At 40.9% G+C, this 19,404-nt stretch overlaps 1 protein-coding gene across 2 annotated transcripts in view; it reads right to left on the bottom strand.

The window, feature by feature from the left end:
* The window catches only part of PRKAR2B (protein kinase cAMP-dependent type II regulatory subunit beta), a 113,978-nt gene extending 95,798 nt beyond the window's left edge, over positions 1-18,180 (bottom strand). For both annotated transcript variants that reach the window (XM_060107762.1, XM_060107763.1), the window contains exon 1: positions 17,623-18,180. In XM_060107762.1, the coding sequence (XP_059963745.1) occupies positions 17,623-17,923 (301 nt within the window). In that variant the 5' untranslated portion in view covers positions 17,924-18,180. The remainder of the gene's footprint in view (positions 1-17,622) is intronic.
* Between the last annotated feature and the right edge of the window lie 1,224 nt (positions 18,181-19,404).

Below are 19,404 nucleotides of genomic sequence, written 5' to 3'. Positions count from 1 at the left end.
GGAAACTAACAGATATGTTAGGAAGAATACAAAAATAAAAATATAGATGAATTAACAACCGGAAGGTACATCAGTACCACAATAGTAAAAAAGAGGAGGGAAAATTTTTAAAAAGGTGGGTGGGGAAGGCCTTGGCTGTGGAGGGTGGGGCCTAAGCAAGGGTGAGGTTTGGGTGGTGGGCGGGGCCAATGCTCAGGACCCACAGGGCTGGAAAAGGCTCTGGGGGCTCTGGGGGGCGGGGCTCTGGCTCAAGGAACAGAAGGGGCCCAGGCGTGCCCCCCACCCCTGGTCTCAGAAGGCAGCGGACCTCACCTGGGAGTCCAGCAGGCTTCCTGGGCTCGAGTGTGCGGGGCAAATGCCCTCCTCTCTCCTGCTCCTCCAGTCTGGGAGGGCCCCTCCCACCTGCCTCTCCTGATCTCCCTTGCCTCCCTCCTATGCCCCCAAGGACCCACACAGCCTGGAGGGGACTTAGAGGGCAGGGGACTCGCCTGGGAGCTCAGCAGGCTCCCTGGGCCTGAGTGGGCAGGGCAATTGCCCTCTGCTTCTCACCCACTCCTCCTGGAGGGCCCCTCCCACCTGCCTCTCCTGGTCCCCCCAGCCTCCCTCCTATGCCCCTAGGACCCATGCGGACTGGAAGGGGGTTTGGAGGGGGGATACCAGCCTGGGAGCTCAGCAGGCTCCCCAGCCCGAGTGGGCCAGGCAATTGTCCTCTGCTCCTCTCCCGCTCTTCCTGGAGAGTCCCTCCCACCTGCCTTTCCTCATCTCCCCAGCCTCAGGGGCACCGATCCTGTCTGGCCTCCACTTTTCCTTTCCCCTCAGTCCCCTTACAACCTACCGGTTCACTCTGGGGTTCTTCCTGTCTCCTTGGGTGTCAAGAGTCCCCCACTATGGGCTGGCAGGCGCCCTAGTTGTGGGGAGACACTAACTCCACGTCTTCCCACGTGGCCATCTTCTTTTATGTCTTCTTTATTAAACTATTTAGGTCTTTTGCTCAGTTTGATTTTGCTCAGATTGATGGGCTTTTTGTTATTGAGTTTTCACAGTTCTTTTATATATTCTCAGTAACAACTAATTAGAATATGTAATAGAAAAATATCCCAGTTATAATAACAACAAAAACAATATGTTACTTAGAAATAAAACTAAGAAAAGACAAGAAAATCCTTTATGGAGAAAATGATAAAACACGGAAGAAATGAAAGGAAGACCAGATAAATGGAGATATGCAATGTTCATGGAATATTTATGTCTCCAAATTTGTTTATAAATTCCAACAAACACCTAATAAAGTTTTTCTCATCATTGAAGAAGCTTATCCTAAAAGTTCTGTGGAATAATAAAAGCCCAGGAATAGCTAAACAATTCTGAAGAAAAATAAGGTGGATGTACTTACTTACCACATATCAGGACCATATAAAGTCACGTTAGGAGAAAGAGAGAGTAATGAAAGACTGGACAAACCAACAGAACAGAATAGACTGTAAGTACCTTCACATAAAAATGGTAAATTGATGTTTAAAAATCAGTGGGGGAAAAAAGTCAATAAATGATGCATATTTTTAAAAAATGAAATGAGATTCTCATCTCATACCAGGCACAAAAATAAATTATAGATGGATTAAAACCTTAAGCGTGAAACTAAAGACTTTTTCACTTTTACAAGAAAATGAAGAGCTTATCTTTTTAATTCGAGGTAGAGATAGATTCCTTAAGGCACAAAAAAGTATAAGTATAAAGGAAGGGATTAATGTTAGGCTACAATAAAATCAGGAAATTCTGTTCTTGAGTGAAATGGTATGAACATGAATGAAAAGAGAGAAATAGGTGAGGGAAATTAATAGGTACAAGCTTCCAGTTACAAAACATGGGGAAGAAATGTACAGCATGGGGAATACAGTCAATAAAAATGTAATATCTTTGTATGGCAACAGATGGTAACTAGACTTATCATGGTAATCATTCTGCAATGTATACAAATACTGAATCACTATGTTGTGCACCAGGAACTAACATAGTGTTGTAGGTCCATTATACTTCAACAAACAAATAAATAGACTCATAGAAAAAGAGATCAGATTTGTGGTTACCAGAGGCAAGGGTTGAGGGGATGGGCAACTGGATGAAGATGGTCAAATGGTATAAATTTCCAGTTATAGGATAAATAAGTACTAGGGATGTAATGTACAATGTGATTAATATAATCAACACTGCTGTGTGCTACATATGGAAGCTGTTAAGAGAGTAAATCCTAAGCGTTGTCATCACAAGGAAAAAATACATTTTTCTTTTCCTTTTACATCTATATGAGATGATGGATGTTCACTAAACCTATTGCGGTCATCAGTTCATGATGTACTTAAGTCAGATCATTATGCGGTACACCTTAAACTTGTACAGTGCTGTATGTCAATTACATCTCAATAACACTGGAAGAGAAAACAAAGGAAATTCTGTTCAACCTACATAAACAAAATGAAAAGACAAGCCCAAAACTGGGAGAAGATTGTTTTCAATGCATGTTACCAACAAAGGATTAGTAACCAGAACTAATGGAAGGAAGAACTAGTGGAAGGAAGGAAGGAAGGAAGGAGGGAGGGAGGGAGAGAGGGGAAAGGAAAGGAGAGGAGAGGAGAGGAGACACTCCTACAAATCAGTAAGAACAACACAGACAGGAAAAATGACAATAAAAAAAACTTTTTTCACAGAAGATGAACTAGAGATATGATCGATGAACATAAAAAAGATGGTCAAGATCACTAGTAATCAGGGAAAAACATATTCAATTTACAATGAGATTCCAATTTAACATCTGTCTTTTTGGCAAAGATGGTTAAAATCTGACAATATCAAATGGTCGCTTGAATGTGGAGAACCAAGAACTCTTATACTACTGCTGAGAGTATAAACTAGTATAACAACTTTGCAAATATGGCAATATGACGTGCAGTAAAAGCTGGGCATTCCCTACAACCAGCCTTTCTACGCTTACGTATATACCCTAGAACTGCAGTCCTCAAACTTTGTGGTCTCAAAACCTCTTTACACTCTTAAAAATTATTTGCTTAGGGCTTTCCTGGTGGTGCAGTGGTTGAGAGTCCGCCTGCCGATGCAGGGGACACGGGTTCGTGCCCCGGTCCGGGAAGATCCCACATGCCGCGGAGCGGCTGGGCCCGTGAGCCATGGCCGCTGAGCCTGCGCGTCCAGAGCTCGTGCTCCGCAACGGGAGAGGCCACAACAGTGAGAGGCCCACGTACCGCAAAAGAAATCCAAAAAAAACCCAGAAACAAAATTATTTGCTTATATGGGTTATAGTCATCAATACATAGTGTTTAAGAAATTAAAATTATTTAAAAAATATTATTTCACTTAAAATTAACAAGACGATTATGTGTTACGATAAATAACATTTTTATGGAAAATAACTATATTTTCCAAAACAAAAAAAATTAATAAGAAGAATGACTCTGTTTTACCTTTCTGCAAATCTAGTATAATAGAAGACAGTTGGGTTCTCATATCTGCTTCTGCATTCAATCTGTTGCAATATCATACATTATGCAGCCTCTGAAAAACTCCACTATATACTTCTGAGAGAATGGGAGGGCGGGGGGAAAGGACAAAGAACTTATTATTATAGTTTTCACTCCACAGACTCCCTGAAAAAGTCAAGGAGTGGGAGATGAATGGTTCTCCAGGGGTCCTCACACTTTAAAAAACTCTAGTACCTTTGCATAATACACATACATGAGCACACACACACATTATGCTCACTGCAGCACTGTAATAACAAATAGTTAGAAACAAGCAAAGTAGTTATCAAAGAATGGATAAAGTGTCTACTTATATAAGGGTATACTAATAGGAGTTTAAAAAAAATGAACAAGAGCTACATGAATCAATGAAACATTACCTCAAGCACTGTTCTCAAAACCAAGCTGAAGGATGATAATTTACATAAATGAAACTTTCATAAGTGGCACAATTTATATGAACTTTGAATACATGCAAAATATCATTATTTCTAATCTATGAATAAATGCCTTTGTAGTAAGAGTACAAAAACATACATAGGAAGTATAAACACCAAATTCATCATAGTGGTGGTTATCTATGGAGAAGGAAGTTAAGAGAATGGGATAAGAGAAGGGTACACAAGGAGACTCCTACTGTACATGTGATATTTTCTTCAAAGTAAAAAAACTGAAGCGTTAAAATCTGTTAGAGACAGGGGATGGCTCATGTGAGTGTTCCTTATTTAGTGTCTGTTCATTTCTGTATATTGGCAATATTTCATAATTTTTAAAAAAAGAGAAGAGGGAGGGAGGAATGGAGGGAGGGAGAGGGAAGAAGAGGGAGAGAGGGAAAGAGAAAATTTCTGCTCTGCTTGGTTTCAGAGATAAAAATCTCTCAGTATACTCAATACTATCAGCCCAACCAGATTAATTCACACTGCTTTTTTTTTTTACTTTATTACCTTTGACATATAAAAATTACATATATTTAAGGTGTGCAACTTGATTTTTGTTTGTTTGTTTGTTTGTTTGTGGTACGCGGGCCTCTGACTGCTGTGGCCTCTCCCGTTGCGGAGCACAGGCTCCAGACGCGCAGGCTCAGCAGCCATGGCTCACGGGCCCAGCCACTCCGCGGCATGTGGGATCCTCCCGGACCAGGGCACGAACCCATGTCCCCTGAATCAGCAGGCGGACTCTCAACCACTGCGCCACCAGGGAAGCCCTGATGTTTTGATATATGTATACACTGTGAAAAGATCATCCCAATCAAGCTAAATAATTTAACCATCACCTCTACAGTCACCACTCTGTGTGTGTGTGTGTGTGTAGTGTGTGTGTGTGTGTGTTAAGATTTAACTTAAGATCTATCCTCTCAGCAAATTTCAAGTACACAATACAGTATTGGTAACTGTCACCATGCTATATACATTAGATCCCAGAACTCATTCATCTTGTATAACTGAAGCCTTGTACCCTTTTAATGCTAAATGTGCTCCTAAAATATATTTCACTAAATATTCTTTCTGCAAATGCATTTTTCTTAAAATCTGAACACTAAAATACCTTCTGAATTCTTTTTAAGAAATTATAAGGAAATTATTTTAAGGTATTATGAGGAATCAAAGATCATAATATTGCTTAGTTGGTAAACTGTTGTTAATGACAGTCAAATAAGATATCAAGGACTTCCCTGGTGGCACAGTGGTTAAGAATCCGTCTGCCAATGCTGGGGACACAGGTTCGAGCCAGTCAAATAAGATATCGAGGACTTCCCTGGTGGCACAGTGGTTAAGAATCTGCCTGCCAGTGCAGGGGACACGTGGTCGAGCCCTGGTCCGGGACGATCCCACATGCCACAGAGCAACTACGCCCGTGTGTCACAACTACTGCCTGCGCTCTACAGCCCACGATCTACAACTACTGAGCCCACGTGCCACAACTACTGAAGCCCACGCACCTAGAGCCCGTGCTCCACAACAATAAGCCACCACAATGAGAAACCAGTGTGCTGCAACTAAAGAAAGCCCATGCACAGCAACAAAAAGACCCATGCAGCCAAAAATTAAAAAAAAAAAAAACTAACGTTAAAAAATCAATGACAGGGCTTCCCTGGTGGCACAGTGGTTGAGAATCTGCCTGCTAATGCAGGGGACACGGGTTCGAGCCCTGGTCTGGGAAGATCCCACATGCCGCGGAGCAACTGGGCCCGTGAGCCACAACTACTGAGCCTGTGCGTCTGGAGCCTGTGCTCCGCAACAAGAGAGACCGCGATAGTGAGAGGCCCGCGCACCACAATGAAGAGTGGCCCCCACTTGCCACAACTAGAGAAAGCCCTTGCACAGAAACAAAGACCCAACACAGCCAAAAATAAATAAATAAACAAATGTGGGTTTAAAAAAAAAAAATCAATGACACGTTAAAAAAAAAAAAATCAAAGACCTGTGAATAACTCTGTGTAAAAGCAAAGATATCCAAAAGCACTGTCTTTTTTTTTGAAATCTATTAAAATAGCAATTTGTAGTGGAGTAAGTACAGAATGATGGGTTTTCAGAATAAAACCACATTCTAATGTAAAACTTAGGTATAAAAGTTTCTCCCACCATGAGCTTACTTTCATAAATATTATGATATGAGGAAATGGCAACAAGCTGTCAAGTTAATACAACCAATTTTTTCCAATTAATTTATATTTCAGGCACATATTCATGTTTTTTACTATAAGCATCTGCCTCATTTAAATTAAGTAACTATTTTCAATATCCCTACTTACTCTTTCCCAAGTTTGTTTTAAAATAACTTATTAAAACTTGAATAAAACCATAAACTTGGAGATTTTGCACACAAATTTATTTATTCTACCAGTTAAACACTGCTTCTCAAGGAAGAAGATGGTGTGAAAACAAAGCAAAGCTTTATCCCGTTGCTTTTTTTAACCTTATTTTTTTTAAGTCAGACTATTTGCCTTGCATTTCAAAGGAATTAAAGGAGGACTTGAGGGCCTCCCTGGTGGCGCAGTGGTTGAGAGTCCGCCTGCCGATGCAGGGGATACGGGTTCGTGCCCCGGTCTGGGAAGATCCCACGTGCCACGGAGCGGCTGGGCCCGTGAGCCATGGCCGCTGGGCCTGCGCATCCGGAGCCTGTGCTCCGCAGCGGGAGAGGCCACAACAGTGAGAGGCCCACATAACGCAAAAAGGAAAAAAAAAAAAAAAAAAAAAAGGAGGACTTGAGACTTAAAAGAGCAGGGATTTTTTTAAACGTTTGAAACACTTAACTGAAAGATCTGAAGACTTTACTTTTATATTTCTCATTAATAACATTTTCTTTAAGGACTATTACTGCACTGCCTTGAAAACAATCTCTAGTTTCATACATTTCAAATCAAACTTCATTTTTAAAAACCGTCAGGTTCTAACTTCTAAAACTTGCCCTTCCTCTCTTCCTTCCTTCCTCTTTTTTTTTTTTTTTAACAAATCCATATATAAGGCTTAGTATATGCCACACACTGTCAATTCATTTATTCTTACCAGAACCCTCTGAGGTAAGTACTACCATCATTCCCATTTCACAGATGGGGAAACTGAGGCACAGATGGTAAAGTAACTTGTTTAAGGTTCCAAAAGTTATAAATGGCAGAGTCAGGATTCAAACCTAGAGCTTATGCCAAAGTGAAGTCATATTTGTAAAAAGTTTCCAGTGTTTCTGATTTTTCAGCACTACTTAAAAATTTTCAGCAATAAAAGCAATCTGTTTTGTTTGTTTTCCATAAACTACCAGGTTTAAGAAGTAGGAGGCAGAGGAAAGGGGCTCTATTGACTGTGTTTATCAAATCAGTGGGGGTAAAAAAGTAACATGAGTAGGAAAGAATAATAATAGAGGTAGATGATAACACATTCAGTTTAGGACAAAATTATCTGGAGGTGCCTGAAGATGCAAGCAGAGGTGGCTGGTAAGCAGGGAGATATGTCAACCTAAATCTGAAGGCGAGAGGTCTGCGCTGGAGCTACAGTTAAAACTGGAGGGCTCCAAAGGGCTCACCTCGGGGTGGGGGATGGTGTGTGAGCAGGATTCATGCAATAAACGGAGGAAGACAGCCTGCTTTTAAGGTGGCAGGAATTAGGCAAGATGGAGAGAGAAAACAGGACAAAGCAGGTTCAGGGCAACAGATGCATTTGGGTTTAACACAGGGCTCCCAGAAACAGAAGCAGTGATACGGGAAGTTTAGGGGGGTCAGAACGTCTCCTCGATGAGAATGTGCAATCCTCACCCGCAAGGCGAGCCTGTGCACTTGTGTTCTTTGCATGAGGCAGAGTGATCAAATATCAGGCCAAAATAGAAAACGCCGCCTTTTTTTTTTTTTTAATATAATGAAGTCTAAACCTATGAAACTGAACACAGGCTAAGGCTTTTATATTTCATGAAAACATTTTAAAATGCATCAATATAAAGGATTACCAGGAGGCTATTTTTAATATTTATGTGCCCAAGAAGGTTTCAATCACTTTAGAAATGTACACTTATAGATATTTACTATTATGAGACATTCAGTATTCAACTTGAGGTTAATTTAAAGTGTATTTGAGCACCTTCTGTGGGCCAAGTGAGATGCGTGCAGGAAGGTCTTGGAGGGAGGGAGCTTATTCCTGTGTTTCCAGGCCTGCCTGTGCCAGGCACATGTGACATCCGCCAAGCTTACTCTGAAGTAGGGCATGTTCAGCCTGCCATTTTGACACCACTTATGTCAACCACAGAATCTCGTAAGGATTTTCTGGTAGGGTGAACTGTAAGCTAACCTTTGGAGAAAAACTGGGATTTTGGCAGAAAGTTAAGGAAAGAGGACTGGGTACCCAGGACCAAGAGAATAACTCAGGCAAGAATATTTGGCTACATCAATTTCGAACCATACCGTGTGCCCCTATAGTGTTTTATCTACTACCCACCGGACGTTTATAAAAGAATCGCCTTTCTTTCATGTCTTTTTTCACTTAAAATGTATTTAATAGGTAATACAAGTATATGACAAGCTTTTTTTCAAAAGTTACACAAAGGGAGATAGTGAAGAGGCTCCCTCCTAACCAACTGTCATCTCCAGAGATGGCCTTCCTCAGATACCCTATGTAACTGCATTTCTTTTAAACTATTTTATTTTATGTTTTTCCTTGGGATGTTGCCTGGTCCTAATCTTTTAAACTATTTTAAACTTTAGATTTTCTTCTAATTCTGATTGGCACTTCCACGACTAAACTAAACACCTGTAACATGGTATGATTCTGTTTGTCACATCCCCAATATGTGCACCAAGGACATTAGTACTCTATAATCGAGGCTGAAGATCAAGGTACAGACAGGAATACAGATTTAAAAGAAAAAGCCTAGATCTTACCTGTCAGGTAACATGATTTTATTTCCTTTTTATAAGATAGAATTTTCCTCTTTATTCTGCCAAAGTTTGGCTGAGTCAAACAATTACCTAATGAATGTCTATTAAAAAAGACACACACACACGCTAGGACCCTGCCTACCTGCAGGTCCTTTATAATCCAGGAGCTTAAAAGAGGAAGCCAAAGTTTACTACAGCTAGCTTACGTATTAATAGAGTATGGGTTAAGTTCTATTGTTAGGATTGTGGTCTCCAAAATGGGGTCATGCACCCCAAGGCAGAGTATAAGGCAATCATTTAGGGTGTAGTAAAAATTAGAACTTGCTTACAATTACTTGTTACTTCTCCCTTTCTAAATTTATACTGTGGGATGCCTTCTCATATACATAGTAAGTTAATATACTGGTACATGCACAAAATTTATAAAAACATACATGGGATGTATATACTCAAATATATTTTGCTAATGACTGTACATAATCAAAAAGGTTTTGAGAATTAAACAGCTCAGTATATGAGGTGTTCATTTTTAAAATAAACATTTTATTGAGTTTCTAAAGTATATGAAGTGCTGGGACTTCCCTTGCGGTCCAGTGGTTAGGACTCCGCAATTACACCGCCGAGGGCCTGGGTTTGATCCCTGCTCAGGGAACTAAGATCCCGCAAGCTGCATGGCGCGGCCAAAATAAAATAAAATAAAGGTTCTCTATAAAAAAAGAAAAAAAGTATGCCAAGTGCTAATTTGCGTAGAATAGACGGAAACAACAAATTGTAAAAGGGAAAGATCAATGCTGGGCTAGGCTGTAAATTTTTAGAGGGAAAAGTTGGAAGCTTATTTTTTGATATGTGGTTCTTTTCAACCATGTTACTGCTGTAAGAGTTACTAAAAATGAAGTCTGTGTACCATGGTTAAGGAGATGGTCTCTGAACTCAGACTGTCAGGTTCAAATCCTGACTCTACCACTTACTTTGGGGAGGGCTGAATGGTATGTATAAATAGCCTTATTCAGCGTCTGGCACTTAAGCAGCCAAAAAAGTTAACAGTGATTAAATAAAAAGAATATCATTTAACAAACATTAGCTTTCTATAGCAACTGAAATGAAACAGCTGCGTCATGTATTAATTCAGAACCTTTTGGAAAGATGCTTTTTGAGTCTAACTAAAATGTATTTAAACGAATAGAAGCTTTTTCCTTCTTTTTTATCCAAAAAAATAAATAAATTCCCCTCAATATCACTCGCATGAACTATTTTGTCTTGGAACAGCTAATGTAAATTAAACAGTGTCAGTCCCCAGCCAAACGGATACCGGAATCACTGCATTCAGCGTATCTTCTTGGCTTCACTTTTATGTAGAACATGTGTTTATATTTTGACCTTTTGTCTTTTTTTAAAACACAGAAACATTTTTTAAACAGTAGCAACTGGAATGATGGGTTTTTTTTTAGTTTCCAAACATATTAAGCTACACATGGCAGAGCCTATTGCTGAAACATTTATAAATGTTACACCAACTGTGTTTATATTTCTGATTTTTTTAGATTGTTTTGTTTTCATATAAGCCATGACCTGAAAATTTTAGCTCAAATTCTTTCCACAAAATAATTACATAATGGAACAGTCTGAGTCATTTTGAACTTCCGAAACACAAAAACTCACTCCCATAAAATAAAGATAATGATCAGTATCACAGTGAGGTTTTTACATGGGGTTTTGGGACCAACCCAACCACAACTAAGCGGCAAGGATAAGGCGGAAGGACAATAAGAACAGGACCAAGAACACGATGACAATAACTCATCCACCTCAGAAAAGTCACTGCACTCCTTTTTCTTTTCCATTGTCTCTTCTTAAGCAATTGATACAAAAATAAAACCTAATACTAGATTTCACCTCAATGAAAAACATCAAAGAGAAAAAAAATTTGGTAATTCTGAAGGCAAAAGAACAAAAGTACTTCTCTTTAGCCTAGACTTTTAGACCTTATCTATCACCCTGATGGAAGACAGAAAAGATTCATAGTATGTAAGTTAATATAAACAGCACACAAATTGTGATAATTCTATGAACAAAAAGACCAAAGCAGACTAAATCTGGGCAAGGAATGTCTCTGGCTTTCAGCTGCTCCATCTGTTAAGCGAAATAGACAACATATTCTATGAGACAGTCTCTGACAAAAGGATTGTTCCTTAAGAAGTCTAGAGATAGTAAACTTAAGAGAATAATTATTTCTTTTTTCTTAAAAAGAAAAAACAAAGAAAGGAGTTGGCTCTCTATAAATATGTCTGCAGTGAGTGAATGAGCACAGCATCCTACCTCCCAACTTATACACATTCCTCCTCCTCATGGGCTAACCCAGGTCTCGGTCCCTTTACTCTGTGACTCTTGATACTGCTAAGGCAGACCCCAAGGTCAGTCATTCAATCACCTTCGCTGAACCCCTCGCCCCCATCAACCCCAACCTCCACCGCAGGCCTTCTCTATTGCTACTACTCTCATTAAATGGCTTTTTTAATGGATCACAAATAAACTCCTCCTTGACAATTTCAAAGGTCTCTTGTTAGTACAGCTGAAAAAGAAACACATTTGTTTTTTGACACAGCTATGAACAAAACCTTGACAGCTGGAAATTTGCTGGAATCCATGGAGTGAGATTTGCAACAATAAATAACCATTAAATATTTACTCTGTTCCACCCAGACACAGTACATCACTTTACGTGCGACCTCAAATGGAAAGCTTACTTACATGTCTTCAAACGGAAAGCTTATAACGCTCTGACATTAAATAATAGCTAAAGAGTTTGATTTTTAAGATGTGAAAGTATTCAATGTTTGTTTAGGTATTTTCATTCTCTGCCATCCCTTCAGAAAAGGTGTAAGTTACTCAAAGAACCCTTCACAAGTTCCAACTAATTTTACTCCTCTCTTCCGCCTTCTCTCTCTCTTCCCATCCCTCCATCCCTCCCCTCCCTCCCTCTTCCCAAAGTTTAAAGTAATAGATAGATAAGAGTTTGAGAAAGGACACTCTTTCAAAATCCTTTGATTTCCCAATTTCAATTCCTAAAGCAATCCATTTAATACTACTATTAAAATGAATAATGTTCTTAACTGTTCTTCTTTGAAAAATCACAATTACCATCTATAACTCAAAATATTTTTAAAATCTTCTCTAACGTTACTGTTTTAAGCTCATAAATAAAATAATGGCTTCAACATTTTAGCCATTGTCATGAAGGATGTAATCCACTTCAGGAGGATTTAAAACTACTATATAAATTTGTAATAGCCAAAGACCACAAAGTCTCATTAATTACAAAATCCTGGTGTGCTTAGCTACAAATTATCAGCTGAAAGGATGTTGGTTTTATTACTATGCAACATAACTTCACATTAAATCCTAAGAGGAACTGCCCAGTAAGCTCATTTCCTACTTCATCTTTCTACAAAGTGCAAACGTTAGATTCATCTCCACCAAGCACAATGAAATTGCTACTCAGAAAGAACACATTGCTGGAATACTTCTTATAAATGAGATTTGTTTAACAGGTAATCAGCACTTGCTGGGTGCACTATCAGCAAGGACCTTGCCAATACTACTCCATTTATCCTCGCTAACAACTTCACGAGGCAGGCACTGTTACTATGATAACATGTCGACATGCCTCACACAGCGCCTCATACATAAAAGAAAATAGATGTTGTCTGAATTTAAAGTTAACCCCCCAAAACTGACTTCCATGAACGTTTTTCAAACCAATTAAATGGATTTAAGAGTTTCATAATATATTAAAAAGATATTTTAACTTTCAGTCCATTGCATAAGTACCACCGCTAGAATAAATGTCTTTCTTCAGTCATATGTTGACAGCTACATGAAGTAGGAGGCAGGAGCTAAGGATTGGCCGCTTTGTCCCACAACAGTCTCTAATAGCCATCGAGAGAGCACGTTCTTAAATAAGGGCCCATAGAAGTGAGCCTAAAAAATCGGCCAAGGCAACACTCCTTTAAAGCTATGATTATCACTCTCTACAGTTTCCTGCTTTCAGTTAGGCCATGAATGCAACATATAGATCAACCTATTTTTTCACTCCCAGTATGAACAAGCTTAAGAACATTTTCACAGCAGATTCTTGGAAAGTCAATCTATTACCGCGACTGCTTTGCCATCTCATTTTTGGAAGACCACATATGACATTTCAGACAGATGAATTTCTGACTTTTATTCTTCAAGTTACAATGAAGCTTAGTTCTTCTAATTCTGTATATAACAGAGATGAAGAATATTTGCTCAGAATCCTCTAAGAAAATTTTTCAGACACATGAATGTTACTCTTAACTCTCTTTCAACCATTTCCTCTCATGATAAATACCTTTGTTCCCTTAATCTCCCACCATAAGCTCCAACTTTCCAATATTTTGCATAATTTTCAGGATCTCTGGTAAAGTCTCCACAATCCCCTTACACTGTAAAAATGCAAAGGTAGATCAAGTTCTCCAAAAACATTTGACGTAAATCAGAGTTAAGAGGATTAAATCACAGATTTTACATGCTAAATTTCTATTTATATACCTTTGACATGCTTGCTTATAAGCTATGGTTCTATATTTTTGCCTTGTGTATCCACTTTGAACTCCAGATCTTTGCCTTCCATAATACAGAACATTAGGTCTTCCATATTTTATACTAGTTTATTTTTCTTCCAGTTTGATTGCTCTTCATATGTCTATATGTAATTTGTTACTACTTGTCAACTGAGAATTTTATTTATTTTTTTTATAATTTCAGCCATTTCACTGAAGAAATAATTGAGCAACACAAGATCTCATAATGATGCCTGTATTAATTACCACAGATTCCGCTCCAAATTGGTACTGATTCCAACTCTTTGGCTTACTGTAACCATCCTAATAAATTCCAAGCCTGGGGATACTGCCCTTGCAGAAGAAACATGTCATGTTATATTCGCTTTCTGTAGGATGGGGAAGGGGGAGGCAGAGACTCCATTATAGCTTTTTTCAGGACTTCAAGAGTTCCCAGAAAGGGGATCGCCATATGCCATTCTAACACCTAACGGTTGCCCTTTTAACAAGAATTGACAGCAAACTGAAAGTAAACATTAGAAGTGATAAAATTAGAAAAGAATACAAGGGGAATTGGAAAGCAATCAGCAGAGGAAGGAATCCTTTGGAAAGGTAGGAGAGAAGTCAAGACCACCTTCACCCATCTGACTTTTGGCCTAGGGCCATCAATGGCCATGGTCCCAAACCCTGGTTCACTTGCTTGATTCAACCACCATATTATGAGTTCAAGGTCATATGCTTGATCCCTCTATGTGAGTCAATGGGCACCAGCTTCACGGTCAAAAACCTGCCTTTTTGCCCAACCTCTCACAAATACCATCGACAAATACATTGTCCTAAGGGATTCATGAGAGTGGGTATGAATCAATCAAAGAAAATTTATCACCATTACTGGAAAAATAACCAGCAAAACGTGACCTGTGAGTCAGCCCATCATACAAATTCCATTAAGGAAGAAACCTCTGATGGTCGTGGGTCAGAGAGATGTGAGTAAGAAACCAGGCTCTGCTGCTTACTAGTCCTATGTGTGACCTTGGACAAGTTAATTTTTCTGAGCCTTAAAGATAAAACACATTAAGGACCTCAAGTAGAGCTTGACATACAAGGGATGGTCAAGTGATGCCAGCCCCACCCCCTTCCAGAGATAAAATCTGGAACTTAAGAGTACAGGGATGGAGCCAGGCCCACAGGTGTTCCAATCCCTGCAGTACACTAGCTGTGAAACATTGGGCAAGTGACAGTCTCATCTTTCTTATAAAGCTGGGATAATGAATTAAAACATTAAGATAGTACCTAGCACACAGTGAATGTCAATAAATGGCAGGTATTTTTAAACTGTTAATAAGAGAAAGTGACATTATAATCATCATTATCTGTTGACCAATATATCTCAAAGTGTGGTCAGGGAACTGTAGATATCAGAACGAGCTGGGATGTCTGCAAAAAAAAAAAAAAAGAAACCCGATGTCCACCCCAACCTATTCAAAAAAGCTCTCCAAGAATAGTACCAGGTAATGTTCATTTCTGAATCAAACATCCTTGATATGTATACAAAAGTTTAAGAATGATTGATCCACTTGGTCTTGTGCTATGTCTCAGTAAATTAAGACTTGTCTTCTGGTACTTTACTCTTCTTTAGTACTCACTTTTCTAATTCTTTACTATAACAGGAGGATTACCCAGCATCTGGTATTTTTTATATTCTAGCACTTTTTTAGACCTAGACATTAAACTGATAGGCTCATTCTTATTGTTTCCCCCCTCCCCGCCCCGCACTGGCATTATTTTGACTTTTTCTTCCCCTCTGACCGAGGGTTGGCAAACTCTGGCCTTGGTCTGTGGCCAGTTTTGTACAACCTTAATCTCCAGAAGGGATATGTGTTTAAAGGGCAGTTAAAAAAAAAAAAAAAAAGAAGAGGAATATGCGATGGAGACCATACATTGCTCACAAAGCCTAAAATATTTACTTTCTGGCCCTTTACAAAACAGTTTGCCAACCCTTGGTAGTCTAAAATTCTCTTTAAACTGGGCGTCTCACAATTTACTTTAAAAAAATTAAGAGAGAACTGATTAGAATAGAAAATACTCTAAACAGATATTTTTTACTACACCTAGAAAAGGGAAGTACCATCACCAAAGTTTCTGTTATACACATAGGCATATGTGTGCACTAGATAATGATCAAATTGGTTGCAGTCAGAACAGTCTTTGGGGGGTAGGAATGGAGAATAAATAGGGCAATTGGTTAACAAATATTTAGTAAAACTCACACTGAGTAATTTTTACAATAAAGGTGCTTTGGAGACCATAAAACCATATACAATGATCCTTACCACTCAGAACTTAACGGCTTATTTCATTGCAAAACAAAAATCGAATCTGTTCTGTGTATAATCTACATTGTTGCAAAGAGAAAACAGAATCATAAATGCAAAGTACTTCAAAAACATTATACAAACAAAATATTTTACTTATACTAACAATATATTGTACTGAACGAATATATGTTCTTTACCAAGTCCCTTAGTCTTTGCTTTTCTCCAATCTGGGAAACTAGTCCTTTTTTTTTTCTTTGTGTGTGTCCGTGTGCATGTGAATGTACTCGTGTGTACACGTGTGTCTCAGGAGCATAAAAGAAGTATATATTAGATGTCTCTACCCCTCCTGTGTCATTCATCATTGGCTTCTCCTGACCATCTGTTTAAAATATGTACTCATTTATCCTTTTCTCATTTCTAATAAGAAAAGTATTCGATTAAATTCTTGTGCAAAATGAACAATGAAGACTATAATTATCCTACCCCTGAAAACACTAAGAAGTCCAAAATTAACATTTTTAAAGAAACAATCTTCCCTTTTATCTTCAGAGAGCACTAATTTCCAGTGCTTTTTGTGATTGCTTCAGACAAGCTAAAAATAGCTTAATTTTATAACACTTTTCAACAATTTTGCAAAGAAAAGAAACACCTTCCTAGGAACATATACAAGGAAATGACACTTTAAAATGGTTTCATTATATGAAATGCACTGCGGACACACAAACCACAAGAAGTGTAAATAAATAAAAGCTGGTGCGATGCTGAATGCACGGTTGCCTTACACCACAAAGAAAAAGCACTTGCACATTTGCACACCCGGGTATTTTAGCTTGGGATGTCACAAAGATGGGATTTAGGCACGTTGTGTAAATACAGAAGGCTGTTAATGTGTAAGTGTGTCTGCGTGTGTCAGAGAAAGAGGGTTATAAGCAGAAGAGGTAGGACCTGCCAGGAGCAATTATTTGAGAAAATCCCTTTTTCTTTCCCATTCATTCTTTCTAGCTTCAGTATCTGGCACAGTCCTTACAATTACTCACTGGCTTTTCATTCTAAAGACAACCGACAAGCTTTCAGAACTTCCTACAGTGTTTTTCACACACACTTTTTTTTTAAGGCACCAAATCATTCAATATTTGTTTTAAATAAAAAGCAAACCATTAGCCCGTTTCCTCATTCCAACACCCCATGGATTGCAGGCTAAACGGGATCCTTTGTTGTGTGTCCCAAAATAGTACAACGCGGTATTGCTAAATTGGAAAATAATAGATGACTGTTTCCAAGAATGCCAAAGCTATCACCATAAATTTTGTTGTCCCGTGGGTCCAGTTTCATGCTCCTTTTAGTGAACCTGCCGTCCTAACAACAGTAAAGCCAACCCGATTGAACACACCTCGCCTTTTCGCTTTGGACACTCCATTAATAAATATAAAGGCTGAAAGACGATGCCAAGTGGGCCACCTTCATTTATGCACAGTAACATCCGTCAAGGGAAATTTCTCCAACCCCAGTGAAAGTTGTTTCTCAGATGCCCACCCCAAACTGGCCGGCCTCTGCCTCCGAGCCCAGGACGAAAGGGGGCGGGTGGGCAGAGAAGCCTCACCTTTGGGCTCCCCACCTCCAGAGGAGGGGACGAGGGGGAGGGCACAACGAGAGCGCGGAGTAGGAAGGTGGGCGAGCGGGAGAGACAGAAATGGATGCTGAGGGGGTGGGCGCGAAGGGAAGGTAGGGAAGGTGGGAAAGGCGGGGAGAGGTGGCTGAGCCGAGCTGCGGGATCGAAGGGCCGAGGGGGAGCGGCGGGGGAGGCAGGGGGCGCGCGGGGGTCGGGTCCTTACCGTTGAACGCCCCTGCGTCCGCGGCCTCCTCCTCCTCGCCGTTCTCCGAGCCGCTGTGCATGGGCTCCTCGGCGAAGTTGACCCCCCTGCTGGGGGTACCGCCCCCGCCGGCGGCGCCCGCGTCCCCCCAGGTCCTGCCCTCATGGCCGAAGCGCGCGGCGCCTTTGCGCTCATTCTCCTCCTGCAGGCGCGTGAAGTGCTGCAGCGCGAACTCCAGCAGGTCCGCGGGCTGGTGCCTCAGCACCTCCACCGTGAAGCCCTGCAGCAGCTCCGTCAGTCCCGCCGGAATCTCGATGCTCATCCTGCCTCCCCTGCCAACGGGCGCCGGGGCGCCGCCCTCGCCCCCTCCCCGGACCGGCCTCGGGCCCCGCGGCCGCCGAGCGACCGAAGACTACGCTGGCTGCGCTACCCGCTGCGAACGCGGCGCACTGGGCCCCGGAGGCCCGGCTGGCCCGGCCCGCGGCTCCCGTCGCGCGGCTGCTCCGTGCGGCAGCGGCGGCTGAACGAGCACGGCCTCGGGAGAGCTGGAAGCATCTCCAGCTCCTCCCGCTCCCACCGCGGCCGCTCCTCTCCCCTTCCTGGGACGCCCCGCCCCCGCCCCCGCCCCGCCGCGGAGCGCGGGAGGGGGCGCCGGCGCGCCCCACGTGACCCCCGGAAACCATGGCAACCTCCGCCTGCGGGCGCCGGGTGCTCGGACAGCTGAGGGGCTGAAGACGCAGGCGGGCGCCGGCTGGCTGGCTGGGCGCGCTGCGAGGGGCGCGGTCGGGGCGGGGGCGGGGGCCATCCCCCGGGTCATCCCCCGGCCCAGGCGCGCCTGGCCGTCCACCTGTCCGCACGCCCCAAAGCGGGCGGGCCAGTCGGCAGAATTCCCACGCGTCATTCACCAACGGAGTCCACGCAGAGCTGGCGCCACTCGATTTGCCCTGAAACTTCGGCCTCCACCTCGGTAGCGGCATTTTATTTTCCTCCGAGAATCTAGTTGGATTGATAAGTGTGGGTGATGTCTTTTGTTTAAAGTCGTATAGTGGTACTGGTTCTCTTTTGGACAAAGAAATAATGCCCCATCTTTGTGACACCTTTCTTTTTCTTTCGCCACATGTTATCCAGTCTTTCTCCATCCATCCTGTTTTATTGTTTTGCTTCACTGATACTATTCCATTGTCCACTTTATGCAGTTACTACTTGTTAAGACAAATGTGCCATTTATTGTGAGGCACTTAAAGTTAGTCGATGCTCTTCAAACAGGATGGTGCAGCAATTTGAATAAAATGTCAGTGTCAGGACAGATGGCCCTCAAGCAAAAAAACCTTTGCCTGATTAAACTGTTATTGTTTATTTTTAAAAAGTTCCCTTATGCTTTCAGTGGTTTTTAATTATATCTCCAAAAATAGGAATATGTACTTCACTATAAAGAGAAATAGAATTCGAGATGTGTGCTTTAAAGAAGTCCTGGACTTTGAAACGAGGCTTATTCTGCCAATGTTTACGGTTTTGAATTAGAAAATGTCTTTTGCCAATTAAATGGTACTTAAAAACACATCATTTTTTACCATGACCATCATTGTAAAATAAAATATCTCAATAGCAAGCTCACTTAGCTTATCTTTCTACCCACAAAAAAAAAGAGAAAAAAGTAAATACATGGTTCAGAAACGTCAAAGACTAGAAATCAAGATGTAACAAACTAGTCCCTTTAATAAAAATACATTTTGACATTAATCCTTTGTTTATGACACAACTTATATTCACTCTATGAGTGAATGTTTTCTTTATTTCCATTTT

This window comes from Mesoplodon densirostris, chromosome 9, assembly GCF_025265405.1.
Source record: "Mesoplodon densirostris isolate mMesDen1 chromosome 9, mMesDen1 primary haplotype, whole genome shotgun sequence".
Classification (NCBI taxonomy): Eukaryota; Metazoa; Chordata; class Mammalia; order Artiodactyla; family Ziphiidae; genus Mesoplodon; species Mesoplodon densirostris.
The sequence above is the reverse complement of the archived record's forward strand: the minus strand, read 5'-3'. Positions and strand labels throughout refer to the sequence as shown.